Source organism: Numida meleagris, chromosome 2 (assembly GCF_002078875.1).
Source record: "Numida meleagris isolate 19003 breed g44 Domestic line chromosome 2, NumMel1.0, whole genome shotgun sequence".
Lineage (NCBI taxonomy): Eukaryota > Metazoa > Chordata > Aves > Galliformes > Numididae > Numida > Numida meleagris.
Genome location: NC_034410.1, coordinates 113,569,414 through 113,587,743, shown reverse-complemented (window position 1 = coordinate 113,587,743; position 18,330 = coordinate 113,569,414). Strand labels below are relative to the sequence as shown.

Genomic DNA, 18,330 nt, shown 5'->3' with positions numbered 1-18,330 from the left:
CCTTCGAGCCGGAATCGAACCAGCGACCTAAGGATTCCCGCAGGAAGCGCCACTACAGTCCTCCGCTCTACCAGCTGAGCTATCGAAGGGACTTGCGCACCACCCGCCGACTGCCGGCCAAGGTCCCGCCCCTCCATGCGCGTGGCGCTGAGCATGCGCATTCTGCAGGCAGCTGGGCGGCGCGTGCTTCTCATGGCGGGTAATGGGTATAGCCGTGTGCGTGCTGCAGGGGCGGGCTGGCGCTGCCACGCGGTCCTCCCGCCTCTGTCCCAGTCCCGCGGCACTGTGCGGGCTGCGGCCTGGCGACCCTGGAACTTTCATACCGTTGCAACGCCGACGCTAACCGAGACGCTCGCTGAGTGGGCGGCGGCTTAGGTAAGGTTCGCGTCCGGGGCCAGTGGCGCAATGGATAACGCGTCTGACTACGGATCAGAAGATTGTAGGTTCGACTCCTGCCTGGCTCGCATTGTTTTGGCGTCGCGTCCTGCCCAGGTGACCGCGTAACTGCTGCTGAGCCTTCGGGGGTCTCCTCCGGGTGGGCAGCAAACCCGCCCTGCTTGGGTGGGGTTGGGAGCGCAGCTCCCTTCGGCACTACGCAAGGAGAAAAGGAAAAAAACTCTTTCTTTTACGTCTTAAATACACAACTCCCAAATTAGGAAGCGTCAGAACGCGGCTGGCGGTGACTGCGTTATAGGGTCTGGGAGACCCAGTTAACTGCTGGGCGTGCAGGTGGTATGAAAGGAGGAGCTCGGGTTAAAAGAGGGACGCCAACTCTACGCGTGTGAGAAAAAACACGAGCCAGGCAGGAGTCGAACCTACAATCTTCTGATCCGTAGTCAGACGCGTTATCCATTGCGCCACTGGCCCGGCACGCAAAATGTTTCTCTCGCTACAGTCTAGAGCCCAACGCCCCCAGACGCCCGGGCTGCCATCCTCTTCTCCTCCTCCTCCGTGCGAGGCGCGCTGGGCCCCCTCCCACTCTCGCCAGCCCTTGCCCCGCTGCACCGCCAGCCCAGGCTCCGGCCAGCTCTCAGCGGAACAGTGCGCACTGCGCATGCGCCACGCAGCCACAGCTTAATACGTTGATCCATTGTGCTGGAGCGCCAATGACCAAGTCCCTTCGATAGCTCAGCTGGTAGAGCGGAGGACTGTAGTGGCGCTTCCTGCGGGAATCCTTAGGTCGCTGGTTCGATTCCGGCTCGAAGGAGACGGTTTAATTTTTTTCTTTTTTTTTTCTTCTCGCGGCACAATACGTGAGGCTGGGCGCTGTCTTCCCTACCCCACAGTTACAACTGCCACTCCCCCAAAAGTAATTCAAACTAATTATTCTTAAAGCAGCTGCCAGTTCTGTTTCTCTATAACAGACCCACCCGCACTGCAAACCCAGCTTCCCAAAGACTTGCTGTGGCACTCTTGACTGCAGGCAGTGCTGGGAAACGAGACACGTGCTCACTCCAGTTGACCACAAGCCCTCCCAAAGCAAGTCAGAACACCTGTTGGGATTGCCCTGGTTAATTGCGGTGTTGAAATTGATATTGAAGTTCTGAGGGCTTTTCTCAGAACCTCCTCTCCCCTAGACATCCTGTTTTTCCAGCACAAGGAAGCACCTTGGTGTTTCCATGCAGTATGACATTGGTTCCACACACTCAGGTGCCCCCCAGTGCACGGTGACACCCTGCCCACCTCTCAGAACTATTAAAGTTGGAAAAGACCTCTAAGATCGTCTAGTCCAACCATCAGCCCATCCGCACCATGCCCTCTAAGCATGTCCCTCAGTGCCACATCCACACGTCTCTTGAGCACCTCCAGGAATAGTGACTCCACCACATCCATGGTCAGCCTGTTCCAATGCATCGCCACTTTCTGAGAATAATTTGTTCCTAATATCCAATCTGAACCTCCCCAGGTGCAGCTGAAGACCATTCCCTCTCATCCTAATGCTGTTACATGGGAGAAGAGGTCAACCCCCATCTCCCCACAATCTCCTTTCAGGCAGTTGCAGAGAGCGATAAGGTCTCCCGTGAGCTACCTCTTCTCTAGACTGAACAGTCCCAGCTCCCTCAGCCACTCCCCTTAAGACTTGTGCCGCAGACCCTCCACAGCTTCAGTGTCCTTCTCTGGACATGTCCTGCATACAGCCCCTTGTGTGGTTGCATGTGGGGCCAGACCAGAGGCAGCAGTTCCCAAGTTCTGCACCTCTCCGTATAATTTTTAATGATTTTATTAAAAAAAAAAAAAAAAAGCAAAAATGCCATTAAAAAAAAAAACAACTGAAACCATCCCCTTATTTTAGGTATTAATCCTTAGGGAAGGAAAGTGATGAAATGAAATGGCATGCAGTAACGTTTGATGTGACTTGGATTAAGCAGAGTGGTTTTATTGTACAAGGGCTGCTCCGAAAGTAATGGCCCACAATGTTAGAGGTGGATGTTGGTGGTAAGGCAGGAGAGGTTTAACCTTCCTGCCAATATTCCATTACATTTTGTTGATGTTAGTCCTAAACCCACTAAGATTTCTCTCATTCTGCATTTTGAATGAGTCTGGGTATGTGTTAATACTCAAGCACTCAAAAGGACAGATCTTAGAGAATACCTCCAGACAAAGCTGCTGCTCCTCATCTATTTTTCAAACGCTTGAGCTTCTGTTGGTCACAGAGGCTGGATACTATCCTAGCAGGAAGCTCTCCTGTCCTGTAGCAGGCCCAGGTTATTTGTCACTCTGTGCTGGGTCTTGGACAGATACAGAATCCCCCAGTGAGCTCCCAGCCCCAGAGAGATACAGGAGCTCTGCCACAGTCTCCAGCATCAGCATAGACCCTGTACTGGTGGAAATCTTTCCATGTGGGCCCTTATGCCAGCAAAACTGTTGCGTTGCATCACTTTAACCCCCTGCTGAACTTTTAGACAAGCATCCTGCATTGTGTAAAGGACGCTTTTGCAGTATGTGGCTACACCCCTGGCTGTTTTGCATAGATCTGCTGCAATCCAAGACCCAGTTCCTTTTCAGGGAAATCCTGAGCAGCTGCTTGTCAGGTTGCAAGGCCTTCCTTTTGGACAGCTATCTCAAAGGGTGCTTCATCTGTTACTGCAGTGAAGTTGTTGATGGTTTGGAAAAGTAAAGGGAGTGCTGCAATTCCTACGTGCAAGCTTTATTAGTCAGAAGCTTTGACAGGAAAGGTAGGTTGGAATACACCGTACTTTACATCTGAAGAAATGCAGCGCAATCGAACAAAAAACTGAGGAACTGTACCTTTAGAGAAAGTTAATGGGTGTGCGACTGAACTCTACATAGAAACAGATCATGTAAGCACAGCTGTGTTCCCTTTAGCAGCTTTTTTGAAAAGCAAAACAAACAAGTGAACCCACATGGAACAGCCGAATCCTGGAATCCTTATTCATCCTTTCTCCACATGTCCTCAAAACAGCCGATCCTGACAGCAGGGAGAGTGGCAGATGCTCTGGTACCCTGAAAACCACCTTGCCTTTTTGAATGCCAAACTGTGGGTTCCGGTTTTCAAGCTATAAATCCTGAGGAACCCACTCAGAGTCTTGGCCAATGGTTTGTTTGGGGTTTTTGGCTGTCTGAGATAATACATTTTGTGGTTTTTCTGTTCAGATCCTCATGTCAGTAAAAGGGCTTTGTAAACGTGCAGCAGCTCGCTTGTATTTGCATTGCTCTGCAAGATCGAGTCATAAATCTTTCCCAAGCAAAATCTCTTATTTAGAAAGAGTAAATGAGATCCACATGACTTATGGGACTTCTCCCAGTCATTTCCTTGATTTCATTAAACTTGGGACCTGGCACAAACACTGGAGTCCTGAGGGCCATCAAGGGTGTTGTGTGCGAATAAAATTGCCAAAATGCTTTTACTAAGAGGGGATTTACCTCTCTTTCCCTGGCATCAGTCTGTGGCTGTTGGTGAAACCAAGGGTGCTTCCATGGGAGCAGGATGAGGGACTTCACAGATAGAAGGTTTCCTTGAGGACAATGTGAGCGTCAGCTGGCTCCAGTGCCCGCACCTGGAGAACAGACATATAGTCTGAACTAGAGTTAATAGATTTTTAGATATCCATGCATTGTGGGAATTTTAAAGAAATGTTGAAAGGAGTACTTCTTGACTTGGAGTGATTGCAAGTGCTATGAAACACACTCTTTTCTCATATATTTAGCTGCCACTAAATGACATTTGATGTGAAAGGTGAGAATAGAAGAAAGACAATAATGTTTCACAACCACAGAATCCAATTTTAAAGAAGGGAATAAGATTTTTGACTAGCTATACGTTCACTGGTCTCTATATTTAGTGGTACATTACTTCCCCCCTTTGGGCCACAGCACTGTGATTAGAGGAACAAAAATAGCAAATGTAGAGAACTGACAGTGATTGATGTAACGTGATCAATAAAGTGAAATTCATCTGTCTAAGCCTTAAACTACTGTGTTAAATGAGTGAAGTTCTAAGTTTAAGATCTCAGAGTGTCTTCTTTAGCTCTTTCAAATTAGGGGTCTCATTTCTCTATGCTTGCTTTAGCTGTACCCACACGTAACTCCACTAATTTGCACAGCGGTATACACCTGATTCATTTTTCAGAAATGCACAGGCATCACATTTTTGCTCAAAACTGAGTGTTTTGTGTACTCAAGGTTATCATTGTCAGCATGCTTCTCATCCCTACTTCTTTAAAGAAAGCCCCTCTGCTGTGGCAGAGAGGAGGACCTAGGCTCACCTAAGGACAAAGACTGCGAGGAGGATGCTTGCTCTTCTGCCACCTCCTGCCCTGCCAAGTCCTCGCTGTTCCACAAGGCAGTGCACGTGGCATGGATGCCATCCCAGTGCCACCAGGGTGGTGTGGACAGTGGCCAGGGGCACCATGCAGTGAGCAAGGCAGCAAAAAGCTGTTGGCTGAGGATCAACTTCCAGCACATTGCAGCTGCGAATGGAAAAGCTGAGGCTGCCTGGCATGAGCAGCAGACCCATCCATGCAAGAATGGGAGGGCTTCGTGGTGGCAGTGGGGATAGGAGAGCCCAGGGCCAGCAACCCTCTCCCCAGGGTGTTTGCAGCTTGTGCAGGCATGATCTGCATATGTGCAGGAGGACACAGAGCCTACATGCGTATCATGCTGGTTGATGCTCCTGGATTTTGAGTCATCTGTCCTGTTGCCACTACCTGAATGACCCTGGAGCACATCAACCTGGCTCAGATTTCCAGCTGCCAGAATTGGGCATCAGTAAGGCACTGCCTGCTTACCAGAGAGTGCTTCCAATTTGAGAAGCCATACCTGCCTTGCCACTGATTTTCCTTTGAGGGTAATCTTCCCCAGGGCACAGAGGGATGGAGCTGGTGTGTCTGGAGAGGGCTTGGGACCACATCTGGGAGGTGAAACCCCAGCTGAGGGCCAGGGAGAAGAGCAGCTGCACCAAGGAGAGTGTTGTAGGGGGAAGACCATGTGAAGAAGGCAGTCTGAACCACTGAGAGCTCTGCACTGTCTGTAGGCATCTCCTTGCAGAGGGTAGATCTGAAACTACTTGAAGTGGCCTAGAGGGAGATTCTGCCTTGACGGGAAATTACTCTGAGGTTACCCCTTATTAGCTTAAAGGCAGTTACAGATACAGGCTGAAGAGCTTGTCACACGTTTTTCCTTGCTGTGACACTTGCTGGGAAGCACCACCAGGCCGTGTATGCCCACTCTAGGAGTCTGTGCAGTAGCTCCGATGGCTGTCCCCTATGAGCTGTGTCTTTTCAGTTGCGTTTGTCGGCTGAAGCACAATAGGAGTTTCTCCATCTAAACAGAGGAAGGAGACAAAAATTACTTCAAGTAAATCCTTCACTTGCTGCCAAAGTCAGACTTGTTTCTGGCACCACATTTCATCTGCTGTCCTGGCTTACAGCTTAATCTTGACTTCAGAGACCGCTGTGCGCCTACTGAAGAGACAGAGATGTTCACACCGCGTCCACAGATGCTCTTACACCTTGTCCATGCATAACAGCAGATTTCAGAGTGGCTATTGCTATTGTTATTAAACTGGGCAATGGCTTTACCTGGTGCTCTGTGGAGGCTGGCAGATAAGGGTCCCTGCCTGTTCCAGTCACAAGTGCTTGTTCCTGCAAAAGTCAGAACACACTAAGTGCTGCTGTGACTCAGCAAGCACTGACCTTGGCAGCGTGAGCAGGAGTGGGCCTGGAATGAGTCTCGAGGAAGACAAAGTTAAAAGTGAAGAAAGAATAGAGTTAAAAGGAAAAAAGTGTGCAAGCAGTAAAATACTTGAGAGTGAAGAGATCAGACATCTTGAAAGCCAGCAAGATATATAAAAGTGTTAAATTGCATTCTGAAGTCCCATGTAATATATTTTCAATAGGATTTTGAGAACTATTGTTTTGATGAGTTTGGAACTGCCAAAAACTCACACTATCACTATATGACTTCTTACAACTTTGTACTTTCTCATTCCATTCAGTTATATGCTTGGTTTCCCAATATATCTGTAAAAAAATACATTTGTTGCAGAGCGGAGAGAAGTTCAGCCCTTGTGAAGTTCCCCAATGGCTGTTTGTTCACTCTGATGATGAACAAGATTTATTTGCCTTTCTCCTGGACTTCTTTCCAAGCCACCTTTTGCGGGGGGGAGGAGGGTACTTGGGTCTCAGAGAGTGCCTTTTAAAGGTTCAGCAATCTTGGTGAAGGTGCTTCCATATGAAAATCTTTCAGCTATCTTTCTCTTGAAATTAACACAGGCTTCAGAGTAATTGAATACAAATTATGACTTTTTTTCCCATATGATGGAGTACTTAGGAAAAAATCATAATCTGACATTTCCTCTTGTTTACATGGCAGTTGATGGGATGAATCATGGGCAGAAGATGTAACGTAGTGAAGTAACTTAACCCGGAGCAGGAACCTAACTGCTTGCCATACGGCTTCCCCTCAGTGCGGGCAGAACTTCTTTGACTCCTACAATGTGAAAGGCAAGGATGATTAAATGCTGAGCAGCCTCTCTGTATGGGCAGTTCCTAATTTAGACACAAGGACAAAGACAGACATGTTTCATAACTTCTAAAAGTACATGAGTAATTAATTCTTAGAGCTCAGTGCGGGTTATCATTAGTTTGGCAGTTCCAATCCATTTTTAAGTTGCTATGTATTTTCCAGTTTTCCGAGCAGCATTCCCTCCCACCCTCTGCTGCCTCCAAGTTGTTCATTTCTTGGAAGATCATTTATGGAGTGCAGAGACCAGCAGTTAATGTTGCTGTAATATCCAGATGTGCAACAAGGGAACAGAACCCACTGAAAATATGTTGTGTTGCTTCCAGCTGCTCTGTGGACAGTCCTGAGCTGAAACCTTCCATAACTATTTTGCTGCCTACACCCTTCTAAGATGTATGATGCTTTTTATCAGAGCAGGGACCTCTGGCATAATAAACTGAACAAATATAGCTTGTTAATGGAGAGCTGCAGAATGGAGGTGCAGCAGAATTCACAGTTTAAACTGCTTTCTATAGATAGCTCTTGCTCACTGTTCGCCTACATTGGTATCATATGGAGTGCGGAGGAGACAATGAAGTGCTAAAAACTTATTGCTTCTGAGTTGTGAAATTATTTTGTTATTCGTGTTCTTTTTCCTTTTTTCTTCTTTTCTCCTGGATTTCATTTTCTGTAAAATGAAAGTTGGTCTAGAAATGTCTTGTGGTGATAATGAAACAAGAGAGGAGAGAAAACCTGACAAACAGTTTGAGCTCATCATTGAAGTACCAAGGCAATCCAAATTCAAATATCGTCTCACCTGGGGCCACAAAAGTCAGCAGAAGGGTTGCCTTCAACAGGAGCAAAATCTGGCAACCTGCAGTGTGTGTGTGTATCTGAAAATAAGTAAACATCACATGCCCACACTGCAGACATGTGCACAGTGCTTCCCTCTGCCAGTGTCAAAGGGTCTCAGGTCATCTGTAAAACTGTGGTGCGATACAGATTACTGTACTTGATGCTTTTTTAATGTCATGTCTAAATATCCACTCCCAGAACATGCATATTGCTTTTTCTGAGCAGTATGACTGGCTCCAAGCAGCTCCCACTGAGCACAGCAAGAACTGGTGGAGTTGCTCTCAGAGGATTTTAGCATCAGGAATTGTGATGTTTTACTGCTGTTGCCTTCCTCAGAAAAGCAATGACTGACTATCAAATATTTGGATATAACAAAGTATGGCCTTAGTTTTAGAATCTACATTTTGACCTCAGTCAGAAAAGTTCTGGCTAGTGATAATATATATACTGGGTACAGCAGGAAGCAAAGAAATTAATCACTAGCTAGAGTGCTCAGTCTGTGGGCAGAGGGCATGTGAAGAATTTGGATTCTTGTATCATCTCCTCCTCCAAAATGAAATCTGCTGCAGGAGTGATTACATTTGCTTCTGAATTACCTACGGGAACACTTCTAATCATTACAGAAAGGAAGTATTCATTTCTCTGGCTCAACATTTGAAAATGTCTACTGAAAAAAGCCCAATCTTTGCCATTCTAGGTCACCTGAATCCTTTTGACCAGCATCTCTAAATTCTGGCTGGGAGAAGAGGGAAAGGAAGTGCAGTTAGAGCCAATTATCCTTCATCTCTCTAAATGCAGTGCCTATTTTCCTATCAGTTACAGAAAAGATGCTCACATCATCCTCTGTCATGAAGTTTTTCCTTTTATTCTTGATTTGTTGTTTTCTTTTTCATTTAATTCTAAAATGTGGAGAGTTCTATTCTAATTATGCATGCTGGTTTTGATTGGCAAGAAAATGTAGCAAGGCTGAATAGAATTCTAGGAAAGGTAGAAATAACTAGTTTTCTTCAGGCCCTACCTATACACTTAATGTTTTCTTCAAAGTACTTAAAACATGCTGGTACTTTGCTAAACATGCACTCTTTTTTTTTTTTTAGTGGATATTTTGGTGAGACTTGGTGTGAGTAAAGGGATGGGAAGATGGCCTAAAATTGCAGAACTTGTGTCAATAAACATCACCAGTGCCAGAAGGAGGGACCACATTTTTTCCTAACTCTGGGGAAACTGGTCCTGGATTTTTGGATTGTGGAGGACAGCAAAATGCCTGCCAAATTACAAAAAAAAAAAAAAAAAAAGCTGAATTAAAAAAAAATTATCCTTCCAAGTTATACTGTCCTATTTCAGACTTGATTATGGTGTCATAGACTCAGATTCACAAGTACCAAGACTAATTTTATGTTTACAATTCTCAGGTGCTTAATTATAGAATCACAGAATTGTTTGAGTTAGAAGGGACCTTTAAAGGTCATCTAGTCCAACTCCCCTGCAATGAACAGGGACATCTACAGCCAAATAAGGTTGCTCAGAGCCCCATCCAGCCTAACTTTGAATGTCTCTCTTTTAATGTCTTACAGTACATTATCTTTATTTCAAGTAATGCATTGTGTTTATAAATGTTCCACTCATTTTTTTTTGTGGCCTTTGCACTGACTGACCAAGTATGATCAATTTTTAAGCTGGCTGTATTTATTGTGCTATGCCTGTAGGCAAAACCAATCTAAAAACAACATTCATTGATATATTGGTTATATAAATAGCATTTGTTTCAATTACTATAAGGGTTTTGTGGCATATTTATGGAAGGGTAAATTTGTGTGAAAAGGGAGGGAAAAACTCTTCCTGCTAAGGAAATGTGACCTTTGCAGTCACATTATGCTAATTTAAGCATAATAAACGTAAGAATGTAACAGCATAAGACCTTCCATAGCAATGGAAGCAAACAAGGGTGAGCTGACTGCCTAGGTCTTTCCTCAAAAAAATAAAAATAAAAAAATAATACTAATCATAGTTAATATAAATTTGGAACTGAAAAGTGGCCTAAGCAAAGGTGAAACTCGCCAGGCAAAACTCTGCCTCATTTCAACAGACTAGATTAGGGCTCTTGGTTCAAAATATATAACTAGTGCCAAATAGGAAATCATCAGCCTTTGGGAAAGCCAAAACCTGCATGTGTAGACTGGGGGATGTGTTGAAGGCAAGCAAAGAGAGTGACCTGCTGTGAAGGGGTCCTGCTGCCTCAAGCCCATGCTCCCTTCTTTGAGTTGGTATTAGTGTAAGGCACAGCAGGGAGTTAAGCTGGTGGGACCTACTCACTTTTTAGAGAGGATTAGTTTTCATCTGGGTTGTATCCAAGATTTGGCTCCCGGTGACACAGCACAATTGCTGCTCGCAGTGCAGAAGACAGAGAGCAGCTTGGGGTGGAGGGGGCAGGACCGTGGCAGCTCCCATTCAGACTCTCTTAGGCTGCTGCACAACCTCACTGTTGGAAGCTCTGCTTCTTTTCTTTAAGCCTTTTCTTGAATGGGTGTGGCTGGGCCATGTCAGTAAGCAATGGATTTTACCTGAGTTTAAAATGGATGTGCTAATTCAGGCAAGTGAGATGTAGCAAGCACTCGCCCAGGCAGAGCCTGATGCATACATGCGGGATCTAGGATATGAAACAACGGGTATGGGGTTAGGGTGTGAACATCTCTTTAAATGAGCCCTGAGACTTCTGATGTTTGTGTCTAATAAGAGATAGAGGAGATAATTAGTTATTGGTGCTAAGTTTAGGTTTTCATTAACATACAGCTTGGGAAGTTCATCTGGTCATGGTGTTAGCTGGAGAGAACTGGCAAATCTCCATCGAGGTCTGGAATCAGCCTCAACATCACAAGCAGAACGTCTGGCCTACAGGCTCTGCAGACTGTACTGAACAGCTTTGCTGCGCAGTGAGCCACACACCTCTTTCCATGTCGTTCTTAATTTGTTCTTCCAAGTCTTCTGGAGACACACAGAACTCCTGCTCTTCCCCTTCGGGTGCTTTCGGTTTGCACTTTCCACAGCAGCAGTTGAAGCAGCAGCAGAGGCAGCAGCAGAGGTAGCAGCCTGTCAGGAGGCCGCAGACTGCGAACAGACCCTGGGTTAAAGACAGGGGGAGGAAAACTCCATGAGCAACGACCTTCCTGAAACTTGTGGCAGCCTCTAGAAAGAGGATCATCAAAGGAACTCAGGCTCCTACGTGCTCGGACTCAGAAGAGTCCAATCGCTGGACAGGGGCCTAAGTAAGGACCAGATCTTCCAGAGCCCTCCTCATCCACCAGCTCCTACGTGACACTCAGGACCACGTCTGCCACCAACAAACAGGCCCCCGCATGCCCAACTCCTCAAAGTCTGTCTTCAGCTGGCGGCCCTCAGAAAACACCTCCAGGCAGTATGCAAAACCGCACCCACTTTAAAATGACTCATTTCCATCTTAAAAATGACTCATTTGCCCAAGATCTTTTTTCTCAAACACTTATTTACTGGCAGGTTCTTGTCAATAACAAAGCCAAGAGAAAAAGAAGCAAAGACCCAGCTGCATCCCACATAACTTTAGGCACTAAACTAAGGCATCTAAATTAGGACTGCAGTCTCCATGAGCTCCCCACATAGGTGATGGAAAGTTAAAAGCTCTTCCAGAGGGTGATTCAGCCCTGGGAGGACTTGAGTTGCCCATTGGAGGTATTTCTTTCTCCTCTTTAGCCTGCACAGGAACACAGAGATGACAGCTCCTAAATTAGACTTTTTGGGCTGTGGGTTCTTGATCCGGGAACTTTGGCAACAAGAAGCTCTCACCAGCATTGCCCCAGTCACTCTTGTCCCTGGTGCACAAAGTACGAAGGCTTTACTGGAGCCAGCATGGCTTCTAGGGGATGAGAGCAGTGATCTCAGCCAGAAAACTTGAACTTTCGGAGGTTTTCTTCCTGCAGATAGATCACTGTCTGGGTTTCCAGCACAACTCCACAAATACTTGTGCTTGGGCTGAGTGCCACATGGTGGTGGTGGGATGGGAGCTGCAGGAGGGGAGCCTGTAGGATGGCATTGCCATCTGGTGTTCCGTGCATGCACCCAGGCCTGGGCAAGGTGTTTGTGGTTAAGAACCCTCCACATCTCTTCATGGGCATAGTAATACAGGAGAAAAGCAGAGCCAATGATGTTCCTTAAAAAGGGAACCACAGCTGATATGGGGAATATGCTTGTATAAAGACTGAACACCTTTGTGCCCACTAGATACGCAAGAGTTAGCTTGAAGGTACATCCGGGCTCTAGTGTTATAGGTATCCAGGCTGTCCTTTACTACATACAGTTTGACTTACATGCTCTTGCAGTTATTTGTTATGTTCATAAATAAATACATGGGCGAAGAAGAAATAAAGCCCAGATTCCAGAATATTGTCAAACGTTGACAATGCAGCTGTGTAAATAACAGTTATGTCTCAGGCAGTGTTAACTTGGGCTTTGAAGGTAATAAGATCATTACATACATAATATTTACCATTTATATGTTCGCAGGCTCAAGGCCAATGATGATCCATTCTATTCATAAATACAGCAAGAGTGAACAAAATGCTTTTAAAAGACAAGGAGGACTCAGACATACTGTTTTAAAACATTTTCCTTCCAGCTGACATCTGAAACTGTTAGAAATCTCAGAACCCCTGAAAGAAGTTAAGCGCCTGTTTATCATGTATGCCATAATGGGGAAAAAAATAAGCACAATTGACAGAATGAAAAAAGAATGAATGTGTATAGAGTCAAATATATATTTGAATTTATTAACGGTACTTTAGATGTGTAAATTTTTTGTATTTAAAATATCTTAGTTGGTAAATCAGGAACTCTAATGTGATCAATAAACTGTCTTCATAGAAGAGGGAAAATTGCTTTTTGCTATAATAGTTGAATGAACAACTCCTCTGCCTGCCAGTGGATGAGCAGTTCAAGTACCCATTATTCACATTAGTATGTTCCAAGATTAATATGACTGTTAAGAAGACCGACACTTCCAAAAAAGTAATTTTCACATTGCATTTCTCTTTTCATTCGAATTTCTTCACTTCTAATGATACACCTCCTCATGATTGTCAGATTTTCTGAGTGTGTGATAGGAAAGAGGATTTACCATGAATTTTGGTAGTTGAACATAAGGAGCAAAAGATGTTGTCTCTACGTTCTTCATATCAGAATGGAGGAAATTAGGGGTCCAGTAATCATCTGCAGTCAGACTTCAGTAATATTCTGATAGATAATACAAAAATCTGAAGCTGACTCAGTGTTTGTATGTGAGAAAAAAAGAGATGAGGAATAGTGACCTCAGTTTGGAAAAAAAAAAACATTTGGTGACCTGTCTGTACTTTAAAGGTGGCGAGATTTTGGGATGGAGGAGGGACAGAGGAGACTGCTGGTGGCAATCCTCAGATGATGCCATGTAGATATTTTGGATTCTTCCTGGGTATTCTACACAGAATTCTTAAAACCCAGGAAGTGGTGACAAATTTTTCTGGGATATTCAGTGTATCTCTTCTCATCTCCTGGATACAGCTCCCTTCAATCTCTCCACACACTCCTTTAGCTCTTAGGAACTTACTAGTTTCTCTCTACTTTCTGTTGCTCTTCTTATGAGTCAAAGCCATAGCAGTTATTTCTGTTCCTGATATGGTAACCACAGAGGATCTTGCACTTCATAAAATCTCTGTTAACGATCAGCAAGCAGAAGAAGAAATAAAGCTTAATGTGAAGAAAACCTTATTTATCAAGACTGTTAGAGGATTCAATACAGTTGTTCTCTCAGCTCTAAGGGAATGCTTCCTGGCACCTGAGCTATGACTAAGAGGCTGAAGAAAAGTGTGAAAGAACAGCAAAGAGAAGAGGGAAAGATCCATTAGGGGCAGAAAGCAGCTGTGGGGGAGCCTGGCCTGCATCAGGATCCAGCTGCAGCAGCTGCAGGTAGGCAGCCTCCAGGCAGCTTCTGAGGAGGCCACTCCAGCTGTGCAGCTGTCATTTCAACACTGGGATTTTTTGGCATTTGAACCATTTCCGTCTGACCCAACATACAAATTATGGCTTCCCAGACCCACAGAACTGCCCAAGTGATCTCCCTGTTGCAAAGAGCAGTGAAGCACTGGCCTGATCCATCATTAGCACAACAATGCGTGTTCCTCTGATCTCAGATCAGAGCTGTCATAGCAAGCTTGCTTCATGCAGTTCAAACCATTTCCCATTTGGTCCAGCAGAGCCCTTGGCTTTCTGGTCATTTCGTTGCTGGAAATAGGTAGGGAGAGCATGGATTTTGCATATTGTGATCCTGCTGGTTTGTTACATTTCTGTAACATCTCATTTTTGCTGAAACACCAGAATTTGACTTATAGAAACACTGGAGGACAACAGTGACATAACAGAGCACACCAACACAACTCTTATCACTAGAGCGCTCCGCGATGCGTTTTCCCTTGAGCAGTATATCAGGATTTGATGCATCATGCTGTTCCTTTCCTGATCTCTTCCTCCACTCCCCAGTTCTCACTTCTTCCACATCCCTTCTCTCACCCCCTCACCACAAACTGACAGGGCACATATATGACACCATAATCCCACAGTGTTATGTATTATTATTGCTTACTTATGCCGAGTGCTATATATAGCAAAGAACACAGCTATATTTGTGCTGTAATAACTTATTAACTGGTTGTCACGTAAGTGGGACTTCTCATTTTTGAACAATGAGTCACTTTTATTTAGTCATTACAGAAAAGAAAGTCAAAATTAACCTTGAGCACCAGATTCAAATCTAATTAATGTCTGGAAGTGTTACAAAATATGCACTCAAGTATTTACCAAGTTAGAAAGAAAAAGAAAATATTTTATATTAGCTCTCTTCTGAGCTGATGCTGTATCTGCCACTGTTGATTTTCCAATATTTATTATTGTTTAATTAAGCTTTTATTAGCATTTTAAATCCTGATCCTACTCTTTGTCAAATACCAGGTTTTTCAAAGGGTTCCCAGTATATGTAAGTACCTGCGTGCATCGCAATACTTGCTTTTCAACAGAAAAGAACAGCTTACCTTTGCCCACCAGCTAGAGAGCATGAAGTACGTGTTAACATTTTCCTCCCCAAACTGTTCTGCCACATAGAGCCCCAAGGATCCATACTTGTCATATATGTTTCGCTTGGATAGATCAGTCAGTGTTGCATGAGCATTGTTAATCTCTTTAAATTTTTCGGCAGCCTCTGGGTTGTCAGGGTTCTTGTCGGGATGATATTTCAGAGCCAGTTTTCTTAAACATGGGAAAAAAAACCACAAAGAAAAAAAAATCGGTAGTGTGTACCTATATGTTGATATACACAGATACAAATAAACCTTTGCAAAATAGACTCAATTATTTTGAACACTGTGTTCACCCTGGGCCTTCTTATTTCCAGATCTAATGCATGCAGAGCATTCAGTGAAAGGAAAGTGACACTGCAAATGAAAGTTTTTTGTGTTTTTAAAGAGGTGTTCTGATTACACTAAGCATAAAGGTCATGCCTTGAGAACTAGTCAGCTCCCAAGGTAAGTAAGTAAGGAAGAGATGCTGAAAGCACAGATTTTAGCATGATAATAAATCACAATCATTTGTTGCACTATGTTTGCCAGCTGATTTGCATCCGTTAGCAGGTTCAACAAAGATAAAGATTTTGTAAAAGTTTTTAAAAAACATGTTTATCCCATCAAAATTATAGCAAGTGTTTGATTGTTTATCAATAGTAACTGTATTACAATTTTGTAAACAATGCCTGTGTTTGCAGGAGCCTGGACAGTGATGATGAAAAATAAATCTAGGAGTTGAAAGAGCATCTTTATGAAATACATGATGGAAAGGCATAGAAAGTTAGCCCAAGTTTCTAATGCCTGTCTTTGGGCCTAATTCACCAGTGCCGCATTTCTGAGTCAGTCTTAGCACGGCAGAAGCTGATTGCTGACTGCTTTGGGCTGTCTGTGCTGTTTAGGCTTTTGCTGGGACAGAGCTCAGTGCTGTCTCTTTTCTCTGACTGCACTCATTGCTACAGCATCTGAATACAGCCACAACTTGAAAGCAGCAGTGTGGGACCATTGGCTCACAAATAACACTGGGGAAGTGCAGCTTTGGAGAAGAGAGGGTTTGCGTCCAAGCACGTTGGAGTAGTGTGAGCTCACATGTACCTGCAGAACAAGCACAGACGTGTATCTTTTCGAAAATCTCCACTCCCTTTGAAGCAGTAGAAATAAGATTTTCCCAGGACATTTATGTAATGACTAGTGCTGACCTCTAGTGGTATTAAAAGTGATTGAGTAGCATGTTCCCTTATGTGATCCTCACCTAAGCCCAGCTATGTGGTATTTTGTGAATATTCTTTCTGAGTGCTTCCTGCCCATTATGCCAAAACAAACGAAAAAAACAAATGAATGAATGAATAAGTAAGTAAGTAAATAAATAAATTGTGATATGAAGGCTCTGTGCCCGCACTAACAAATTTATCCTCTGAGAGGGGTACTGCTTGGCTTTCTACTGAAGTCTCAGTACATGTTATTCATCTAGTAAAATGTAAGTGCTTTGCTCTTGATGCAAGTTCATGCCTTGGAGGCATTTTGGCAATATCAAGACTGATATAAGCCTGGGATTAGCCTCTGCCAACAGTCGCTCCAGTTCTGTACACTGAACTCAAATCGTCTTCTCATAGATAACAACTAACTCCTTAAACATGTCTCTAATAATATAAATAAGTTCATGTTCAGTCAGATTTAATATAGTGTGCGTATGGTACCTTAAACATAATAAAATATGAAATAGGAAAACTGGAAAAACAAGTTAATTCTTGCATGACTAATGACATAATGTACCATCCAAGTATTTAAGTAGGTTATGCAATCTATTCCTTTTCTTAGCTGAAAACAAAACCTAGCAATTAGAATGAAAAATAGGAGAGATATTGCTCTCAAAACTCATGCTTGGCTAGAAGCATCAGGCAATCAGTCTCTGGCCATTCTCCAACAAGTAACAGACCCAAAGACCTCTTCTGCCCTCTTCATTTCCCCCCAAATACCATAAAAATAAGAATATGAACTCAGTGTAATTTCAAAGAGTGAAAATTATGCTAGTCGCATGCTCTCTTTAGCTTAGTATTCCTTTACAATGTTAACAGCATTCAACATTTTACTGTTAATAAAATAGGAGATATATTCTTTGGTTTTGGGAAAACTCAATAAAAATATTACAATAACAAAACAACTCTCTACACACGAAGATGACGTATACTAATCAGTGATAAAATTAAGTACTGGGACAGAGATCTATATAGTGAAAGTATATATGAGAGAAAGAACTCCATTAGGTTCAGCCCAAGAAACAGTAAGAGTAAGAACAAGAACTACAAGACAACATTGTCTTCTGCGATGGGGTTACAGTGCTGGTGGATAAGGAAAGAAAAACTGACATCATCTACTTTGACTTGTGAAAAACATTTGATGGCACTGGAAAAGGTTGCCCAGAGAAGCTGTGGATACCTCCTCCCCAGAATTACTTAAGGACAAGTGGCAAGCAACTTTGAGCAAGTAGTGGTAGTATCTCTGCGCATAGCAAAGGGATAGGAACTAGGTGGATTTGATAGTTCCTTCCAGCCGAAATCATTCTCTGATTCTATGATTCCATGACATAAGACAGTGTGACAGGTACCTAGAAGCTCCCACATGAGTCTCTGGCAAGTGAAATGTGTACCTAACAGATAATGTTGGTTTATTAAGAATACAGAATAGGGAGAAAGACAAAGAAAAGGAGAGTAAAATGAACACAGATAATTTGTGGCACAATCCTTGAAAAAACATGTAGATTTATGGTCATTCAGATTTTAAGATGATGAGCGACTCTTTTCTTCCTCACACTGGCACAACTGACCACATCAGCCCTTGACAGTGGCAAGCAATGACACAGTTGGGAGGTGAAGTGAGTGCATGAAGGCCCGTTGAAGGTGTAGTGGTGTTGGAGGTGAGTGTGTCTGGGTGTGGAGTGGGAGGAGAGGCATTGTTGTGCTGTGCTATGGCCGTAGGAATAATGTGGATGGGAGCGTGAAGGGTGTGGTGCAGGGCAGGTCCCTGTGATTCCTTCGATAGCTCAGCTGGTAGAGCGGAGGACTGTAGGCTCCCTTGCACGGCCATCCTTAGGTCGCTGGTTCAACTCCGGCTCGAAGGAGTGCTCTTTTGGCTCTTGCCCCGACTTGAGTCGGCGGCACTGGTGCATTAGCACCCCTGGCCGTGCGTCTCGTATTTTGAGGGATCTCAGGCTGGAGCTCTGGCGGGTGCAGGAGAAGAGGACGCTCTGTGGTGGTTTGCGTTGCAGATCGGGCAGGTGCTGTTGGTCTTGAGCACGGGTGTGTTTGACAGGAGCAGCACCACCTGGAAACTGGGAGTGTCTGTTGGGTGTGCAAAGAAGGGTGCTGTGAGGGCGAGAGTTGTGTGCAGGGCCGCACGGGTGAGG

General features: G+C 44.2%; 1 protein-coding gene and 5 non-coding genes across 6 annotated transcripts in view; 3 read left to right on the top strand and 3 right to left on the bottom strand.

The window, feature by feature from the left end:
- Positions 1-89, bottom strand: TRNAY-GUA. Its single transcript is given in 2 exon segments — positions 1-35; positions 53-89. It is a non-coding gene; the product is annotated as a tRNA-Tyr (tRNA).
- TRNAR-ACG lies at positions 392-464 on the top strand. Its single transcript has one exon. It is a non-coding gene; the product is annotated as a tRNA-Arg (tRNA).
- Positions 795-867, bottom strand: TRNAR-ACG. The gene has a single exon. It is a non-coding gene; the product is annotated as a tRNA-Arg (tRNA).
- On the top strand, positions 1,118-1,207 carry TRNAY-GUA. Its single transcript is given in 2 exon segments — positions 1,118-1,154; positions 1,172-1,207. It is a non-coding gene; the product is annotated as a tRNA-Tyr (tRNA).
- Positions 1,951-18,330, bottom strand: part of DNAJC5B (DnaJ heat shock protein family (Hsp40) member C5 beta) — a 31,506-nt gene continuing 15,126 nt past the window's right edge. The window contains exons 2-4 of the mRNA XM_021387792.1: positions 14,904-15,117; positions 10,762-10,936; positions 1,951-5,784 (exon numbers count right to left, since the gene is read on the bottom strand). Coding sequence (XP_021243467.1) covers positions 5,690-5,784; positions 10,762-10,936; positions 14,904-15,117 — 484 coding nt within the window. The 3' untranslated portion in view covers positions 1,951-5,689. The remainder of the gene's footprint in view (positions 5,785-10,761; positions 10,937-14,903; positions 15,118-18,330) is intronic.
- On the top strand, positions 17,957-18,045 carry TRNAY-GUA. The gene is given in 2 exon segments: positions 17,957-17,993; positions 18,010-18,045. It is a non-coding gene; the product is annotated as a tRNA-Tyr (tRNA).